This window comes from Tachysurus fulvidraco, chromosome 4 (genome assembly GCF_022655615.1).
Source record: "Tachysurus fulvidraco isolate hzauxx_2018 chromosome 4, HZAU_PFXX_2.0, whole genome shotgun sequence".
In the NCBI taxonomy this organism is placed as follows: Eukaryota; Metazoa; Chordata; class Actinopteri; order Siluriformes; family Bagridae; genus Tachysurus; species Tachysurus fulvidraco.
The window spans coordinates 16,044,628-16,064,412 of NC_062521.1; the positions used below are offsets into that span (position 1 = coordinate 16,044,628).

At 38.0% G+C, this 19,785-nt stretch overlaps 1 protein-coding gene and 1 long non-coding RNA gene across 16 annotated transcripts in view; one reads left to right on the top strand and one right to left on the bottom strand.

Annotated features, from left to right (window-relative positions):
* Positions 1-3,222, top strand: part of LOC113639758 — a 33,589-nt gene extending 30,367 nt beyond the window's left edge. The window contains exons 4-5 of the long non-coding RNA XR_003439890.2: positions 816-932; positions 2,309-3,222. This is a non-coding gene — a long non-coding RNA (uncharacterized LOC113639758). The remainder of the gene's footprint in view (positions 1-815; positions 933-2,308) is intronic.
* Positions 1-18,859, bottom strand: part of pax2a (paired box 2a) — a 28,936-nt gene extending 10,077 nt beyond the window's left edge. The window contains exons 1-8 of one of the 15 annotated variants that reach the window (XM_047812902.1): positions 18,232-18,859; positions 16,321-16,486; positions 15,262-15,459; positions 11,750-11,835; positions 11,514-11,633; positions 10,716-10,760; positions 4,545-4,720; positions 1,139-1,259 (exon numbers count right to left, since the gene is read on the bottom strand). In XM_047812902.1, coding sequence (XP_047668858.1) covers positions 1,139-1,259; positions 4,545-4,720; positions 10,716-10,760; positions 11,514-11,633; positions 11,750-11,835; positions 15,262-15,459; positions 16,321-16,486; positions 18,232-18,274 — 955 coding nt within the window. In that variant the 5' untranslated portion in view covers positions 18,275-18,859. Of the gene's footprint in view, positions 1-1,138; positions 1,260-4,544; positions 4,721-10,715; positions 10,761-11,513; positions 11,634-11,749; positions 11,836-15,261; positions 15,460-16,320; positions 16,499-18,231 lie in introns of all 15 variants that reach the window. The other 14 variants (XM_047812901.1, XM_047812905.1, XM_027141836.2 and 11 more) reach the window with 14 other exon arrangements.
* Between the last annotated feature and the right edge of the window lie 926 nt (positions 18,860-19,785).

The following is a 19,785-nucleotide window of genomic DNA, read 5'->3' on the forward strand; positions in this document are numbered from 1 at the left end:
GATGTTTATGCCTAGTGGTGAAAATAACTACAGTATCAGTTCGGAAGATAGACATAACAATTTTTAAATTCTGACAGCATCTAGTCATTCGTTCTTAATGAATGGAAAACATTGACAACCACTGAATGACAGTAAACGTATACTTTTGCTATTATAAATTATGAAGAAGCATATATGCAGGGGGGTTTGTTTGGTGAAGTGTAAGGTGGTCTGCTCAGAGACCCCCGGCGGAGTCACATCCCAGGTGCAAGAAAGGCCACCTGCCATGAGGGTGCTTCCCAGACCGAGACTGCTTTCATACAATGGACAAAAACACACCTTTCTTCTCCAGGGGCCCAACTTTCTGGAGGGAATCCTACCTCCCACATATTACTGAGACGCAAAAAGCCCTTTCTTTTCACATAGCTCCGGCCGGCTATCATTTGAGAAGGGGCACAGCTATTTTCAATCATCCTGTCCTACGCACACACAAAACTCATCGGCTTTGATGGCTCCTGCATAATTATGTGAATTTTATTAAAAGCTCAGCATATTAATCTCAGCACGACAGTTGGCTATCAGTAAACTTAACCTTCTCCGAGGTAATAACACCAACTACAATGAAACAATATTTCAATTAGTCGGCCTGACATTACCCATTACGTACCGGAATACAAGAGGGAGGATGTGGGAGATATGATTGCAGCACTGCACAGCAATACACAGAGTCCTGTTCCTAACCAGGAATCTTTAACATGGCCCAAAGAGAGCCTTCTTTACAAAAAAGGCTTATTTTCACAAGATTGCTCCTTTTTTTTTTCTTTTTCGTTTCTCAGAAAGAAAAGGTAGATGCCAGTTACTGCATGGTGACGTACTTGACACTGTCAGTCAGCACTCCAGTCATCAAATCGAATATTCCCACTCTGTAATGCATGTAACATCACCTGTCTGCGGTAAGAGGTATTCTGTCACACTGTCAGTCAGAGCAGGTCACACTAATCTGACCACTTTAGATAGAAACACCAGATTCACAGAGCCCAAGCTCAACTTCTGAAGCTCACCTTACAGCTCACTGCATATCAGAAAAGTCAGACAATGACTATAAGCCCTCCTGCCAGCTCTGCAGAATGGACTAGGACAGGTAACCCAGCTATCTTACCTGTCACTACTGGGTAGCTCTGGGAAACGCTGGAGCCCAGTTCGGAACTGGCGCTGGTGGATAGGCTGGGCTTGACCTCGTCCAGTCCGGGGTTCAGTGCTGGTAGTGAGTATTCGTTAGCCTGTCAAATGGGGGTACATTTTAAACCGGTGTACAGCAAAACTCACTTCTTTAATTTTTATCAGAGTTGTTCACAGTTGTAAAACTGCTGTAGCTTCTGGGCTGCCAGTCACAATATTTATTCTGGCATTTTCTGCACTATTATAAAAATGAAATGCACCACCAGAGAAGGCACCGTAAACATCTAAGTTAAGCTACCTACTGCTCCACTGACCCGCTATATAAAATGAGCATCTGAAATATAGTGATACTGAAATTCTGTAGTATCTCCCTCCTACTCATGGAGAGGAAACGAGACTGTAAAGGCCTGTGTGTGTATTTTGGTGGGAGGCCATGTGCATGGTGAGTGCATACATTAGGTTTTTGAACAGGGCTGAGAGTAGGATTTGGAGAAGCTTGAAAGGCAGGGCTGTCAGCTGCCTCTTTGTGCTTGACTGCAACCATCCCCATGACCAGCCAAGGGAAGAGCTTTGTTAGATTACCAACATGTGGCCCCATTTTCAGAGCCACAACCAACCGTTTGTAATTGTTGTCTTTGGAATAAGAAATGATGACACATAAAAGTGTAAGCGAGAGCAATTAAAAAGATTTGTATAATTTTGAGAGCACATTACATGTCTGCCTCAGTTGCTGAACTGTCGGTTGTAATTTTTGGATACAATAATCTCCACATAAGATTTGTATAAACATTGTTTCATCATTACATTGATCATGAAACAATTTTATTGGTTTTCATTTTTTATTCAGGATAATAAGTTTTAGGGAAGGCCCAGTTTTTAGGTTGGCAATGACATGATAATATAAGCCACGTCATCGGTAAACATCTATAAAAATTCTCTTTATCAGCAGATTTACATTACAATGCTTTTATCAAACCTCTCTCACAATGAAATAAGACTTCCGGCTCCTGTGTTCATCTTGTGTTCTGAGTGTGTGTTTGTGCATGTGTGTGTCTATGTGTGTGAATGTGGTTGTGCATCTGTGCATCTCAATGGGACTGTGTCCCAAAGGGAAATGCCGTGACCCTAGTCTTGTCTGTCTCTATCCCAGATAAACTCTAATTGTCTGATACAACTGTTCACTGGGCCAGTGGCGGATGTTCCTCTCTATTCGGCCAGGCCTCAGATGCACAACGGCTATTTTATCATGCAGATAGGAGCAGGTTGGGCGTGGGGCAACTGAAGAGCCATCTGAAAAGGATGACCAAATGGCTGGCAGCAGTGTAGGAGGGGTGAATCCATTGACTTCAGCATTTCCAAAATGGCTTTTTAATGCCTTGCTTCAGACCCCAGACATTGGCTAATAGCTTCACCCTTTCAGGAGTTAAAAAGAAGGCCAAAAAGAAACCAATAAAAGGGCATGTGGTCTGATTAATGTCTTACTGAATTAAAAGGGATTTTTCTGGACTGTTTTTTTGCTCACACTTAACCTCTTTTTTTTGCTGTTTTTTATACCTTTTTGGGTTCTCTTTAAGACTGCAAGTCATTTTCAATTCCTTTTGGTATTGATCTTCCAATAGAAATCAGTTTTGTAATTAGCTGCAAATTAGACCCAGTACTCTGGGTGAGGGCTGTCCCCCTGATTTATCACCAGTGTAATTCACCACGATTGGAGAGAAATTAAAATGAACTCAATTAAGGCCACAGCATTTGCTTTATATGCATCCACTTGGAGTTTCAAGGGAAAAATTAATAGTCGCTTGTTGTTTAATAGTCCATTGAAAGTAAATAAAGGTTAGGTCTAAGACGGCTGTTTATAAAAAAGATATAAAAGGATCTGACCCTTGTATTATTTCAAGAAGGCATAAAATGTGCTTCTGGCTGTATTTGGGCTTGATGAACTAAGGCTTATAAAATAATATGTTTAATTTAATTTATATAGCACCTTTCCCAAGCTCAAGGACGCTTTACAAGATACAGTATTTCAAGACAGATGAAATATAGTGTAACATACATATACATATTCGTCGGACATTTGCCCAGGACGAAGGATCATACATATACATGTATGAAGATTGATGAGATTAATTTTCACTGAAATTACAATTGATATGTGAATTTGCAAGAGATACTGTAATATTAATTAATTAATTACTTGTAAATAATACATTGTGATTTTATGTCAAATTTGAGTAAAATGTTTTAGAATGCACTATTTGCACTATTAAATTTGCAGCTCATAGATGTGCTTTTTAAATTATTTTTCCTATATTCTAATGTTTAAATAATACTTATGATATGCAATGACCAATAAAAATGTTAAACAAATAATGGGAGATTTACTTTGAAGTTTCTCACTTCAGAATGAGAACTTTGTTTGGGAAACGGTTTAATTTGAAGTAAAATCTACTTATTTTAAATGTAAAAAATTAATTATGCTTTAGAAAAAAAATTATGCATGGGAATTAACATCACTATTAACATTTTACAAACACATTTCAGCCATAAGCGTTCATGAAAATATTTACGCCAGTAAATATAATACAATATATTATTATTATTATTATTATTATTATTATTATTATTATTATTATTATTATTATTATTATTATTATTATTATTATTATTATTTAGTATATAATATAGTGTATTCAAAATGGGAATGTTTTTAGTAAATTAGTTTTTGGTATTTTTTAACTGTGCAAATTAAAATTGAGATTAATGTGATAAGTATAAAATGTATTTATAAATTGGTCAATATTATAGTTTTGTGTTTGATTAGAGTGTATTAAAGTAATCATGTTTTTATACAATAGACATGAATCTTTTTCCTTCGTATGCTTCTGCTGTGAACAAGAGAGCTATTAAGGTTTGTCAGCAACTTACTTGGCAGTGGAATTATATGGGCTAGTTTTATAGGAAGGGCTCAGTTGTGTAGTTATGTGTAAATCGGTTTAATCAATTTATTATTCCAGGTCACAAATCGGTTAGCTGGTAGAATTAGAAATGCACTAATTTGAAACTAGGTATCAGTACTGGAGCTGACATGGACCCAGCATTATGCGTCCAAGAAAACATTTACTCCAGGTTACTAAGATATCAGAATCAGATGTGCTATTTATATCTAGGTAATTGACAAATATGTATTCTGATCATTATTAGTATCATTTCAAAAATACAAATTCCATTGCTTTGCATTCTCTTTTGGACCATTTTACTATATTGACTGATCTTGCAAATAGGATAGATTATGAACTGATACAAAATTGGAATAGTATGTCCTGACATTTTATTTGAAATATCAACTCATTTAAAGATATTTGACAGTTAGCTGTGCTGTTACTGACCTGCTCTGGTTTGATGTGCTCAGATGTTGGGAAGACGTCGGGGTATGATGGCCGCTCAAACACCCGGTCCAGAGCCTCCAGCTGCTGCTGAGTGAAGGCATCAGCCCTCAGGTGCTTTCGTAAACTCTCCACACTACCCTGAGAATCACTGTTTGGGCCAGAGCCATCTGAGCCATCTATGAGAGAAGAGAGAGACAAGGCCACATGCTAGTAGAAGTCATTATGGCCCTATTTCTCCTCGGAGCAGGCCCCCAACCCCTTCCCCCTTCCTCACAGCTCAGGATAGTGCCTCTCTCAGCACTAGTAGTGAGAGTGGGGATGAATGATTGGTGTATATCAGTTCAAATTCAGTCAGCACTGGCCTCAAAAAGATCCTAATAGCTGTGGAAAGGCAGCATGGGGGGAAGGGAAGAGGGGAACGAGAGTCTAAGATTGAAGGAGAGGGAAAGGAAAAATGGGAGGAGAGAAAGATAGAGTTGTTCTTCTCTTCCACCTTCACCTCCCCTTCTTGGTCCAGCATCAGCACCATCATCATCATGTGGTAGGTCTACAGTAATTGATGGATTACTTTCAGTGAAAACATGTTGGAAAGACCAAGTGTTTTAGTATGAGCTGTAGCCATAAGCTGGTGGAGGGGGACTGTTCTCATTCGACGACGGGTAGAAATGGAGTGCTATTATTTAAAGGCACAATTTCCTTTAGAATGTAATGCTGCTTTCACTTTCAGATTGCTTTTCCCTGGAAAAAATAGGAGGCCAGCTACAGCCTGAATACAATTACACTGGTTGAATTCTAGCTTATGCATTTCTTTCAGATACACTGTCTATAAACAAATGAGCAGTTTCCCTTTGGCTTCTGACCTTATCACCTTACTAAAAGCACCTTATTGGCTTTCCCACCACTTTGTTTTGCTCCTGAAAACCTCCAGCTAATCTGCCTGCCATGCCAGTAGCCACCCAAGCTCCCAGACTCTGACTTTAGCTCCCTTACAAATCTGTCATTCTAAATTTGCAGCAGATTATGTTCTCTCCTCGGCGTGAGTGTGGTGATATATGATATGCAAGGCTCCTATTGATTGCCTGATCTGGTGGCAAGAGGGAGGCGAAATGAACTTGAAATGAACATCATGCCTCAACTCATTGTGCGTATAATACTCTACTTAATCCCACATTTTTCTGTGCTATGGAATTCAATTGATCAATCATGTTCCACTGATAGTACCATTTCAGAGGTGTTATTGCCATTCTACCCGGCAGCTTGACCTTTTTTCAATGACTGAAGCCATAGGATGAACCTGACTTTCAGAGAGAAATGGATCCATAGAGAGCTGTGATAGAGAGCTCTCTTCTGTGTATGTGTGTGTGTGTGAGAGAGAGTGAGAGAGTGAGAGAGTGTGAGAGAGAGAGAGAGAGAGAGAGAGAGAGAGAGAGAGAGAGATTTTTTGTGAAGTAGCTTCTAGAATGAGGCAATATATTTTTCCCTCCTATTAATCCCTCTTGTGGCTTGTATGGTTTCCATATTGCGTTTTTCCTGCCATTATTTGAATCATTCCATATTTGAGGTCAAGCATTTCTTATAGACCTCTCCCTTGGGGGCATTTTCATATGACCGTGTGTTGTTGCTGTATAAAACCCAATTGTTCTCTTTGGTACAGAAGAAAATAGAGTCATTAATTACTTTCTATCAGCTAGGCTAAGTGCAAACTGCGATCAATAAGCAAGCGTGTGTCATTCACTGTGTTAAAGCATGCTTCCCATACTCAAAAGCCCAAACATGCAGCTTTGCTGCTGGACACAGGGGACATAACTGCTGCTTGAGCTGTGGGGGGCTGGGTTGCTCTACATTACAATATTTAGAGGAGATCTGAGCTACACCAAGGTTACATCAGCTATTTGTCTTCTTACATGTTATTGATTCAGTGTTCTCCTTCTGCCTTAACATATAAAGAACGAAGTATGTAATAATGGGTACAAATTTTGACCTCTAAGGAACTGCATGGGAGACAGTCACACGGTGTAGAATCTATTGCATTGTTTCCCTGTGTCACTTGTTTGCTGATTACCCTGTAGTTGTTTCACATTGATCACATTTGGACACTTTTTTGTTTTGACATGGTCTTACATTAGCACTCTGGTGCTATGGGACTGTGGCACTGTCAGATCAGATAACCAGAGTCCATAAAACACCACTCTCCTGGGCTTCCTCCTCCTCAGAGCCTCATTCAGATAAAATTAGAGTATAAGAGATCTAGGTTTACACTTACACTAGAAAAATGACAACAAACCTCTTAAATTACGTATTGGATACTAGCATTAGAAAAATTATCATTAGACTTTGGTTATTTTTTATTTCAGAATTGACCTGTTGTGAGCAAAAATGTTATTGTAAATTTTATTTACAATAAAATTACAATATATTCTATTCAATATATAATAATTATGTTAAAATACTCTTTAAGGCTACCAATTACAGCAGTAGCTCAAAATATCTCCCCTTTTTTAAATTTATTTTGTATGTAAATGAGAGATAGAGCAGCCAGGGCAAGTGTGACATCCTGTAAACAGAGGGATGTTGTGGCTTCTGCCTTTAACTCCTGCTCACTTCAGATAACATCATGCTTGAGATAGACAGAGAGGGAGAGACTTTTTTGAAAGTAAAAAAAGTAGGTGTGCTCTTGGCCTGAAATTACTGACAATATAGTTTGCCCGGTTTTGATTCGTGATCATTTTCTATTTCCAAGCAGAGATGACATGGCTGATTTGTTTATTACGATTGCTATGTTAAACGACAAAATAATGTTTGCAGATCCAGCTAATTCTGATTCCTGCAAAACTATAACTGTGTGAACCAAACACATTCTGCTCGTAAAAAAATCAATTTTAGTGGAAACCTAAAAGCACATAATTCCAGGGAGTAGGAAAAAGAGCAGGAGAAAGGAATTGAGCAAAGGGGCAAGTACACCTTCCATGTCAGCTGTGCTTAGTTTGAGAAAAAAATCCCCTATTTATGAAGGCCTTGAAGCGGAAAGGCTGCACGGCAAATAACTGTATCATAAGAGACAAGAAAGAGAAAGAGAAAGAGAGAGAGTGAGAGATGCTGCTGCTGCTGCTGGTGGCGGCAGCAGCACAAGCGGGGCTGTTAATTTCCTGTTATGTTGCGGCATGTTTAAAAGCTTTATTAATTCAATTTAGCTGTGCTGAGCAGGCTGGCAGTGGGCTGAGGAATGAGAGTCTTCTCTCTCCCTCTGTCTACCCCTCCTCCCCCTTATTGTCAGAGCGGGTTGCTCCTGTCACCCATATCACACATTTTCTACTGTACTCACACCCAGGCCATCATTTAGCAGATCAGATTCATGTGACGCAACGTTCTGGAACACAATTAATAAACGCATCTTCCTCTCTCTTAACCTCTCACTCACTCTCCCTCTTGCTCTCTTTCCCCCACTCTTGCTCCTTTTAAAACCTGAGTAATGCAGCGCACCATTAATTCTCAGCATCAGTGCCCATAATTGACTTTTCTCTGACATGATTCCTCTTCAAGCGAACCAGCCTGTCCTTAGATGTTTCCATGCTGCAGATTTGTGAGGTGTCATTTTGTGAGCAGGCCGGCAGCAGACGACAGAGCCGGTCTGCTTGAATGCAGATGTATCAGCAGAGCAGGGCATAGACCTTTTGTGTCCTTTGATAAGGAGCCCTGACACCTTCTTCTCTCATGGTTACGCTCTACAGCCTCGCTCAAATCTGGGCTTTCTCTTTCTTACAGAGGCCATCATCGGGATGAGATCGGTGGGATGTTCTTTTTCGATCTAGACAGAGGCCAATCCATTTCTTGGTTTGGATGTATTTCATTTCTATTCCTTTTTTAGAGTAGAATCCATATGGACACAATAGAATCTTACAAGCCATGAAATAGAAGCACAGGCTAAAGCATTCTAGCTGAAGGCCAAACTATTTTAGCATGGGGATTTGAGGTGTGCTGAGGCCGTTCACTCTCAAAGCAGTCCTTGTCAAATGAACAAACGAGCTACAAAGAGAAGTGCCGAAGCTTTCACATGCTTTGACCATGATGGCATTGGCTTTGTGTATGTAATCTCTTTATCTTGTCACATAAATAAACTGCTTTGCCTTTTAAATCACCCAGTTTTAATTTCTCTCTCATAGGCCTACATGCTTGTCCACTCCCACAACAACTTCAACATTCACTTCAATTTTATTTTTTCTTTTGCTTGGTAATTTATTACAAGGAGCATCAAACATTTAAACTCCCTAACCACCTTGTGTTTTCCAGTCTGGTTTTATATTGAGGGAAAAGACAGAAGGGCAGCTTGGGTCATAACAACCTCCGTATCTGCCATAACAAGGTCACATTCAACTAACCACTGCTTAGGGTGGGTGGAACATGTAATAATATCAATACATTCCTGAACACTACATGCTAGTAATTAACTTGGTGCACTCGTTTGTCATATCTGGTATAGAGGTATTAATGAATGAGTGAAAAGCCTGAACAGGCTTAATTCCCCCTTTTGCCATTAATGCATTTGGCACGACAGGCATTCTATTTTCCATAATGAGATACACAAATAAATTTAGCAACGGATTGAGGGGCCTGCATAGGCGGCAATATGGTTGAGGCACATTCTCGGTGTGCTGGTATAATTGGTATCACTGCTTGCAGACATATAAACCAATCTTTACAAAGATAGGGCTGCAGCTCTCTCCCTCTTCCCCTTTAGGCTATTCCTTTTGTCTTTTCAATAGCTTGTGCATCCGTGATAGAGAAACTGGGATGTTAATTTGTGAATTAATAGCTTTTCTCGGCAGAATTGCAAATTCTCTTAAATGTCACTATGTTCAACGTGCAAGGAACTATTGCCACCAAGGAGCTAATCTAGAGAGTTACCCCCACCTTTCCTCCTTTTCCCCTCTGCACCATGCTTAACATCAGCCATAGCTAGCGAGTCTAACATGCTACTTCTAATTTGCAATAACACATGAAAATGGCAGATTAATGACTCTTATGACACCTATGTCCCTGAAATTCCCCTTATGAAAACCTGGTGTACATAAAGTATGTCACACTACATTATCTCCACAATCCCCTTGTAATGGGGGCTTTTTTAAGGGCAGTGCAAACTGGCGTCTATATCTGAAAACAAGTGCAATGGCCTGATGCTCAGTAAAATGACCATAATTTCAGCACTATTAAAAGAAAACCCGAAGCGCAAACTTTTTCTGCAAAATCAGCCAGATTTTGTTCCTATTACATTTGGGCTTCATAAAACTTGCTGTTCTACCCCCGTCCTCCAAAAATCAGATTAACATATTTTCAGTTATGTCATCATCTAATGAAGGCGAGACTTGCGGCACTCAGCCAAATATGGCTCAGGTAGCCCAAGGCTGCTGTGCTGCTATGAAATTGAAACCAAGCGCAGACTGTCGAGCAGCCTCCCTGATGTCCCTGTGTGAAATAAGGGCTAAGTTTAAATAACTCACAGCTTTCTGGACAATTGGCACAGAATAAAATAAAAAAAATACAGCTAAGATGTCTATATTACAGTCTCACAATAACAGGTGTTCAGTGCAACATATCTAAAACACTATATAGTCTAAAATACAGTAAACCAATAAATATAATATCAATCTTGCAGTTATTATATACCTTACATCTTGTAATGGAAATTATATATTATATAAACTTATAATTATTAGGACGCTCACTGTTGAGTAGAATATATTATATATATGTAATATTATTAAAGCAAAGAAAGCTTTAATTTGTCAAATGCTCTACATGGCAATTATCCTAACCTGATTCCTCTTCTTCCCCTCTATTTGGCATTAAAAATGAAGAAAAATGTAATCAAACTATGACCACTTGCAATTTGAACATTCATACGATGAACTAGTTACTCTCAATCCAACCGTGCAGCAGTGGAGGAAAAACTCACTACAGCTTCAGCAAACCTTGCAGCAAATGTGATTTGTTACAGACATGTTTTCACAGACTTTATATACGATCCAAACTGCTCTCCATAAAGATATCATTAGACATAACTGTGCTCTGTCTTCAGCTGAGACACACATACACACACCCTCACATGGCCACTTGAGCAGAGTCGAGTGGCCCATGATTGAGCAAGCAAAAAAAAGGTGGGCTAACAGAACTTACAATATCCTATTTTCCTCCCATCCAAGTGGTTGCCACTCCAGAGAACTAAAGAGATGGAAACATAAAAGAAGCAAGTAGGCCTGCTTTGATAAATGTTTTAAGAGATCATTTCCAACCACTCCCCCCTCCCTCCCTCAAACTACTCCTGAGTCTGTGTGCTTGTTTGGCGCAGAACCACACTGATCTTTATTCACTAGCCTTCAAAAGCTTTTTTTTTATAGAGCCGATGAGCCATTAGGCCTTAGGCAGTGTGTGCCCTCTCATTTTCAAAGGAGAGAAAATGTTAGTGCAGGTCATGTTCCTTATTTGTTTAACTGGTTTTGTTGACTGTAGTTTGACTACAGTTGTCCATTTAAAGCATCGAATACGGACATCCTGATATGGGGCTTAGTAAAAACCATTTTGTTTATCGGTATTCTTAGAAATTTAAACACTATTAGCAAAATGCTTTTACAGTATTGCTTTATTATCGTGACTGCTTTCAACTAATTCGGTTAAAATGTCATGAGTGCACATATATGTGTTTTTCCTCAGCACATTACTTGCACTATCTTGGTGGCACTTGACATACCACATCATTCACATAGCAAAAGGTCTTCAGTTCCACAAACAGATAAATGACACAGTCCAATCTGCACTTTTACTGCCTGCTATTTAAAGTGCTATCAAATAACCACCTTCTTTTCTTGGTGCATATTTTATTTGAAATTGAAAGCAGTCATAGCAAAAAAATAAATAAATAAATAAAAAAGTTTTTGTGTTTTAGTAGAAGCAAAAGAATATAATCCAGTCTCTTACCATCATCACGCTTTCTCTTTTCACCGTTGGAGCGAGGGATTCCGAGGATGCCGTTGATGGAGTAGGAGCCCACCGGATCGTTCGAAGCACTTGATACAGGTGGAGAGGCTGTGCTAGGCACTGGAAAAAGCACAGGATAAAGGTTAAAACGAGGAGACCATTTTTCATCAGAAGGACAATTTTTAATAAAACAAATGCTTCCTCAAATATTTTAACATTTTTAACATCTATTTTACCTATAGTGTGTCCTGCTGAGGTGAGGGTAGTTCCTGTCCCGTCTGGAGATGGGTGGAAGGGCTGCTGAACTTTGGTCCTTATTATCCTATTAAAGTAAATAAAATAAGCTTAATATTCTAACAAATGTAGCAATTATGCTGCTCATCAAAACTCATTTTCTTACAAAGACTGTTTTCTAACCCTGAATCAACCCGATAAAATTCCTGTGTTGTCTTAAGCTCTTCCTGTAAGGATAGTTGAATCTGTTACAAACAACCAATCCGAAGGCATTAGGGTAATATTTAAAAGTCAATATTTAAGGATGAGTAGGAGCTACTCTAGAGAGACTAGATTCAATCAAACAGGATCCCAGTTTTAGAAATATGATAAAGTCCCGCTAGCTCAAAGGTGTGATATGGGGGAAGGTCTTTATTGCACTTTGGTCTGAATGATCTTGCAAACAAAGCATGAAATCACATCAATTCACCTCAATGATGGGCTTCACTGCCTTGACCTGGCCTCAACTTCAATAATGTCTCACTGTCTCTATCTGTCTCCCACTCTTTTTCTCTCTCTATCAATGTTCCTCAGTCTGTCATCCTCCGCACATCGCTTAACCAGTCTTTTAAAGAAGTCAAGATTGCTTGTAGCCTGACATTACTGACTTGCCCGATCGGACTTTCCCACATTATTCACAAATATCTAGGATTGCAGTGCGGATGAGGCATTATTGATTGGGACTTTGAGATAAAAAGAAAAGTTGTGAATTAATAGTAGATGGGGATAGATGCAAATGGTAGGCTATAAATTATATGTGACAGGAAAGCAATATTGTCTCATTGCCTCACAAAAGCCTACTGCAACATTTGATGCCTTTAATCTGGGCCACACACTTGTGAGAGAAGGAGCTGCCATCCAGAGTTGCAAACACATTTATATTATTTGTTTTCACAGTATAACCCTAAATATATACAGGGATTTGCAATCAGATATTATATATGAGATTTAATTCGATAGGAAATTCAGTCTAAAACAAATTCATCTGATACATAATGCCATATTTTATGTTTATGTGCTGAGGCTATTATTCCCACAGACAAAATTTTTCTCGAGTGGAATTATTTTCGTAGTACTTATTTATGTGAATTGCATAATTTATCTTATGATATATTTATTCAAGATGCCTTAACCAGTGGTCTGTTCTTTATCAAGAATAACAAAATCAACAAGCATTATGAAAACATGAAAAAAAATCTATCTATATCTAACTATATTTTATTTGAATTTTAACATCTGTCCATAACAATGATTTGACCTCACGACTTCAAGCTATATAAATTCAAGGCCTTTATTTGGAATCTATGTTACTACTATTGAATATGTAGCCCGAGAAAGTGAATTAATGACATACTGTGGTGCTGAAATTCCCTATAGAAATATGAAAATATCAATCAATACAAGTGAAAAACACAGGATCTGGGGCATGTGCTGATGCGTCTAGGTTGCAGGGTGGACACTGTGTTCATCCAGTATGTGTCTAATCTTTAATAATTCATGCAGAGAAATTGTGCTTAAAGCTTGGCCATCTTCTAATGTCAACAGAGCAGAGGTCAACTACCTAACCACTCAAAACATGAGGGTTAACTGTCATGTCCTGACTCTGGAGACAAACATGCTTGCTGACACACAACAGTGACACCTGTTTAAAAGGCATGAAGTTTTTAACATGAGATTAATATTTGAGCTAATCGAAATTCTTCGTTTAATGTCAATCCTGTAGAAGTATTAGACATGAATATTTCATTTAAATAAAGATAGGATCAACTACTTTGAACATACAGTATTGAGGTTGATATTAAACTATTGTTCTTGTGGTAATTATTTGCAAACTTCTTTACAACATATTCCTTTACACCGGATATATCACATTTGAGTGCTAAAAAAGCTTTGACAAATATAGGAAAATAAAACCATTAATTTCATCTAATACAGTAGTATAGTCATATACTAATATAATGTATAGATTTAATTACAGTCTTTAAAAAACGTTTTCAAAGCCAGATAAACAAATTCTTCTGGTTTGATGCCATTCATTAATGCAGATTTAGAGTTTACCACATCCGGGTGAAGAACAGTTCAAATCGCCCCTTTTAAGAGGTCACAGTGCATGAAATTATAATATTTTTTCAGTCACTCTTGCACCCATACATTTTTTCTCGGCAGTATCCAGTGCGGCTCGGTCCATGCTCTCTGTGCAGCTCATTAAAGTGTAATGCTGCTGGCCGCCTCTCTGGAACAGTGCCTCCTAACCAAAGTTCAGCACTAGCGCTCGCAGCAAGGCCTTTCCGCACACTTCCACTTTTTTCCCCCAGATCACTCGGGATACTTTTTCTTTAGCCCTTTGTGTTTTAATGAGCAAAAAGTGAATAAGTAGCGAGTGGTTAACGCTGCTGCTAGTTTCTTGGCGAGATTAATATTCATGCGCAAAACGCCCGTGGCTGGTATTTCCGCCTTTTTCTATTTATTTATATAAATATTCGTTTATTTATTTATTTACTTAATAAAACACATCTTCCTTCTACTGTGCAAATAATATATACCATAATTAATAATATATAAGTTAATTACTAGATCACTAAAAGTAATTTGTCGCATTTTTGTACACACAAACACACACACACACACACACACACACACACACACACACACACACACACACACACAAATATATATAATGTGTTTGTATATATATATATATATATATATATATATATATATATATATATATATATATATATATACACACACACAATTTGTATATAATTTTTATTTTAAATTAAATATATTTTTTATTATAAATACACAGCCTCGTTAATTTTATTGCACAAAAATGCGACAAATTAGTTTGGTTTATTTTATTTATTTATTAGTCTGTTGCTAGATTTCCTAACGTGCTGAAATAAGCAGGTGATCCTGCGATCCCGTGGCAGTAATGCTGTATTGAACGAGGGGCCCCGTGTGTTTCCCGACGCCACTGGATCTTTTTACAGCTTATTGATTTGGGTTTAAGCGGGACAGATGTGGCTTTGCCGACGTTTGCCGACTGCCTTTAAATTGCATGCCTGAGACTATCATGAAGAAGAACTCAGCACTGATGAATCTTCCTTAACGGAGTGATTACTTTTCCAGCGCTGTGCCTACAACTACGTTTGTGTATCTGCTAACACCTGTTAATCTGTAGACGTATACTTTCGCCTATTTTCCCCTGCACGTCCTGCGCTAACGCTTCAATAACAAATAGTTTAGCAAGAAAACATCACCTAGTTGATGCAGTTATGAAATGATGGCACTAATCAATATGTTTTTTTTTTTGTGTGGTATAATTGCGACTTTTCCAGCAAGCGACATGATGCTGAAAATTATATATATATATATATATATATATATATATATATATATATATATATATATATATATATATATATATATATATATATCCTATTACATGTATATGGAAATCTATATTTTTTACCTGTTGATGGAGGATACGCTTGGAACCGTGTCGTTGTCACAGACGCCTTCGGCAAGAAGTCGGTCTCTGATCTCCCAGGCGAACATGGTGGGGTTCTGCCGCTTATATTCTGCAATTTTATCCACAACTTTTGGAGTGGCCACTTTTGGTTTGGAACCGCCGATAACTCCAGGTTTAATACTGCCAGTTTCGTAGTATCTGCGAGACAAGAAGGGCAAAAATAGTCGTTAAAGTGTAAGTTGTCTAATACACCTAAACACGCGCGGTTGGTAATTAGTAGTTTTTTATATATCACAATAAGCATACTATATACAATACAAATGATATACAAATCAACTATATCAATACGCTTGTGATGATTCCCTGGAAATGGTCTGAATCAATTGTGGTACCAGTCAGTTGGAGCAATAATTTACGAATGTACATTAGTATGCATTCGTTATGTAATAAAATGCTTTTTATGACTTCAGCCTTTTAACATTTTGTTCTGAAATTTATTATTATTATTATTATTATTATTATTATTATTATTATTATTATTATTATTATTATTATTATAAATTATTTCATAATTAAAGATGATGGTCCATGCAGCCAAAGGTAACAGGATATATAACTCATATTTCACATCGTATCGGACATTCCAAGTGTATAAAGCAAAATACCTCGTGAAATCCTTTGGATAGCTGAAAAAAAATATGTCAGAAAATTCAAAGATACATATGTAAAACGTTCCCAGTAAACATTTTATTGTCCTTTCCCGAGTGCCCAAGAGGGAGCAACTTAAAGCAATAATAAACTCGTTACTATTTATAACATACAAGCATTTCACTGCATGTCGTACTCTGTATGTGTGTATGTGACAAATAAAATTTGATTTGATTGATAACACATCCGCTGGTTGTTTTTGGGATTATGTTGGATGGGCAATTCTCAGCCTCCTCAAAGTTTGCCTTAAAAGAGGCTGAGGAACAGGCGTAGGTATCTGACTAAATAGTATAATCACTCAATGGCGCCCTGAAGGTTTGATTTCAGTGGGACTTCTTATTTTTGCCCTACCTGCCGAGAATTTTGCTGACACAGCCATGGCTGACCCGGAGCTGTCTAGAGATGTCACACGGCCTGACCCCTTGGTGTGCCAGCTCCACGATCCTCTGCCGAACCACGTCAGGTAGGGGTCTGCCGTTCACAAACACCCCTCCGAGCTGGTTCACACCCCCATGCCCTATGTGGGAGACAACAGCACACACACACAACAGCGTAACATTACATACATATAGAAGAAACGCTAAATTGTAGCATACTTCTCACTTTACTCTCTCTCTCTCTCTCTCTCTCTCTCTCTCTCTCTCTCTCTCTCTCTCTCTCTTTCTCTCTCTCTCTCTCTCTCTCACACACACACACACACACACACACACACACACACACACACACACACACACACACACACACACACACACACACACAAAACCTCTTTACACACATCCGCACGCGCTCATATATACAGACGAAAATCAGAACCTACGTGCAATTCGTGCAGCGTACTTGAAAATGCAAGACAAATTGATCTTTATCTACATATACTCACGTTGAGGTTAATCAGAACAAAACAGTTCACTATTAACGCATAATTGAAATAATTCGTGCTTAAACAATTTACATTTTTTTTCCCTTTTTAGATGTATGAAAATCTTACAGATTAAGTCAAAAATAGTAAAAAATAAAACTAGATATTTTTACCTCATATGTCGTATTCGTACTCAATTCTCGTTTTCCTTATTATTATTATTATTATTATTATTATTATTATTACTATTATTATTATAGGCGGTGTTATGCTAGTTTTCTCACTGCATTGGTACCTTTTTGTATATTAAAATAAATAATCGCATAATGGAGGAATTCATTCAGCAAACTGACCTTACAACATTGTTGTCCTTTCTCCAGATCGCACGAAACTGATAAAGATATTTGCTACAATACGCATAACCGAACAACGAGTTAGGTCGTATTTTCCTCTTCTATTCCATTGCAGCCAAACACATGTCGCATAGATTACGTTTCAGGCTGTTTAATTTTCCTTGCACAATTATTGTAAATAATTAAAAAGATCTTTGATAACTCATATTACAACCACAGAAAAGCAACTGCAAAACAAGGATTAATTATTTAAATTGGGCGTTCGTATAAAAAATAAATAAAAATAACCAACTTCTTTATATGACCATATGTCTGCTATTAACAATACTGATTAAACGAAATTTATCTTCATCTTTCTTCATCTTTTTTATTAGTCGCCTCCGTTGTATTATTCTCGCCGTTTCTTACATTTTCTATTCTCTACTTAATTAAAATAAAATGTAGCATTTTAATTGCATAAATAACATTTGACAGTTAGAATTTCAGAAATATCCAATAAAATCCTAACCCAGTTATATGTTAACGTTTGCTTTACAAATAACACATTATAATTTACTGAATGCTGTAAACCATGGGCCTAATTCATATGGTTTATATTATAGTCTATGAAGCCAGTTAAATGCTGAACAAGTTAAACAGTAATTGTTGCTGTGCCTAATTAGTACAAGCTATTTTATTGTGTGGAATTTCATCGACTTTTTGTCCAACTTCATCTACTGCTACTCAATATTGGATAACAGAAGCGCCAATATGGCAGATTATCTCTGGACTATTTTTTGCGCTTTAAGGGAGATTTGTTAGTTTTGTTACTAACTGTATAAGTAATTCTACATTTTGATATTTTTCATAAACTTTAACTTATGCACATATAATAAATAATTTTGACATTCGTAAATAATTAGCTAAAACGCATACAAAGCCTGCACAAGTTCTTGCACTACACAGTACATCGCAGGAAGCTTTCTGTTTATTTATTTATTTTTTTATTTGATTTCTTTATTTTTACGAAGTAAGGATATTTGAAATAGCAAAAACAAATCTTATACTTACGGTGCATCGCCGTGAATGGGTCTGCTTTGCAGTGAATATCCATGGGATAGCAAAGGAAGGAGAGATAATCGACTGAGGTCGCCGTCTCGCCTCTATTATGCAGCTTTCAATGCGGGTTAGAAAACTGCTGCTGTCCGTTTAGAGCTTCAGAGCCGGCGGCTCGCTGGAGAACTTCTTCTTCAAGTTATTCTCACTTCAGTTCCTTCAGGGGCAAAACGAGTTGGGATTGCAGATCATGTCCGTCACTTGTCTTAAAAAGCGAACAAAAAATCTTTTCGCAGTAATTTGCGCGTAACTGCTCGTTCAGTGGATGCTTGTTGGCCACATATTTTAGAGGAATATTTTTTTAAAGTCGCTGCCAATTTGCTTTGCGTCGCTTCCAAGGATCCGTTCTTCAACGTACAGCAGTGTAAAAATTCCCTTCGATATATCAGCAACGCGTTTCTGGTGTTACGAGTCACGCAGGCTATGTGCGGGGATGACACGGAAAAACATGGACACTGCGAGTGTCTCTAGCGGTCCCCCTCTCTGTAAGAATGGGATGTGCCTGTTAGAAGCTTTGGGCTGAGAATGAAAGCCCTCTTCCCGGTGTGTGTGTGTTTCTAAAAGCTGCAGTCCACCGCCCCCCACCTTCCTCCTCCTCCACCTTCTCCTCCTCCTCCTCCCCATATCCCCCCTCGCATAGAGATGGATGACTTGTCAGACAAAGGCAATAGATTCCAACACTTTGTGATTCGCCAACGCAAAAAAGCCGAAGCCCAAATGAGGAGGTCTCTCCGTCTGACACTTCGGAAAAGGGAGGGATGCAAACAGGAAAATGAGTGACTTCGGGTTAGGAAATTAAAAGATAAGGAAGAGGAAATGATAGTAGCAGCAGTCCAATGGCTGTGATTTTGTTTTAAACATTTCGTTCAACAAAATACGTTCTCAAAGCTGATTATTCCTATGTGCATGAAATGATTCGCTAGTATCTAAGGAAATTAGGAAATTACCTGTGCTACAAGGCCTATTACTGTGATATTCACGATGCTTTAGCATCGCTGTTACATTATTTCAGTCTCTTTAATGGCCAAAGCTAACGTCAGGTTTACTCTTTTGTTTGGCCCTGGGTCATGGAATGAATTCTCATTTTTACATTCAGATATTTACATGAAAGTTAAGCAAAAGAAAGCCTTTTGAAAAGCAAACAAATAAATTCAGTTTGACCTGATTTCACACTTGAGTTGTCTGCTTTATTATCTGTGTTGTCTTTAACTATTAACTATTAGTTGACTATGTTGGTTCTCCTGTGCTTGATATGTCATATGTAGATTTTGAGGGCTTAGTGTAGGGTGTCATTTCGAAGATAACTCTGTAGATGGCGCTGTGTGGTATGGCTTTTTAGGTGGGTCGCCAATGTTGTTGAAAAGCTGCACATGGCAGGTCTGATTGTGGCGGGCTAGAGTTTTAAACTTCCAGGAAATACTTTCTGTAGCTCTCTGCCAGCTGTATATCTGGTAGAAATTCTACTAAATCCTTTTAATGATCGTAACAGCAACAACATGCATATAATAC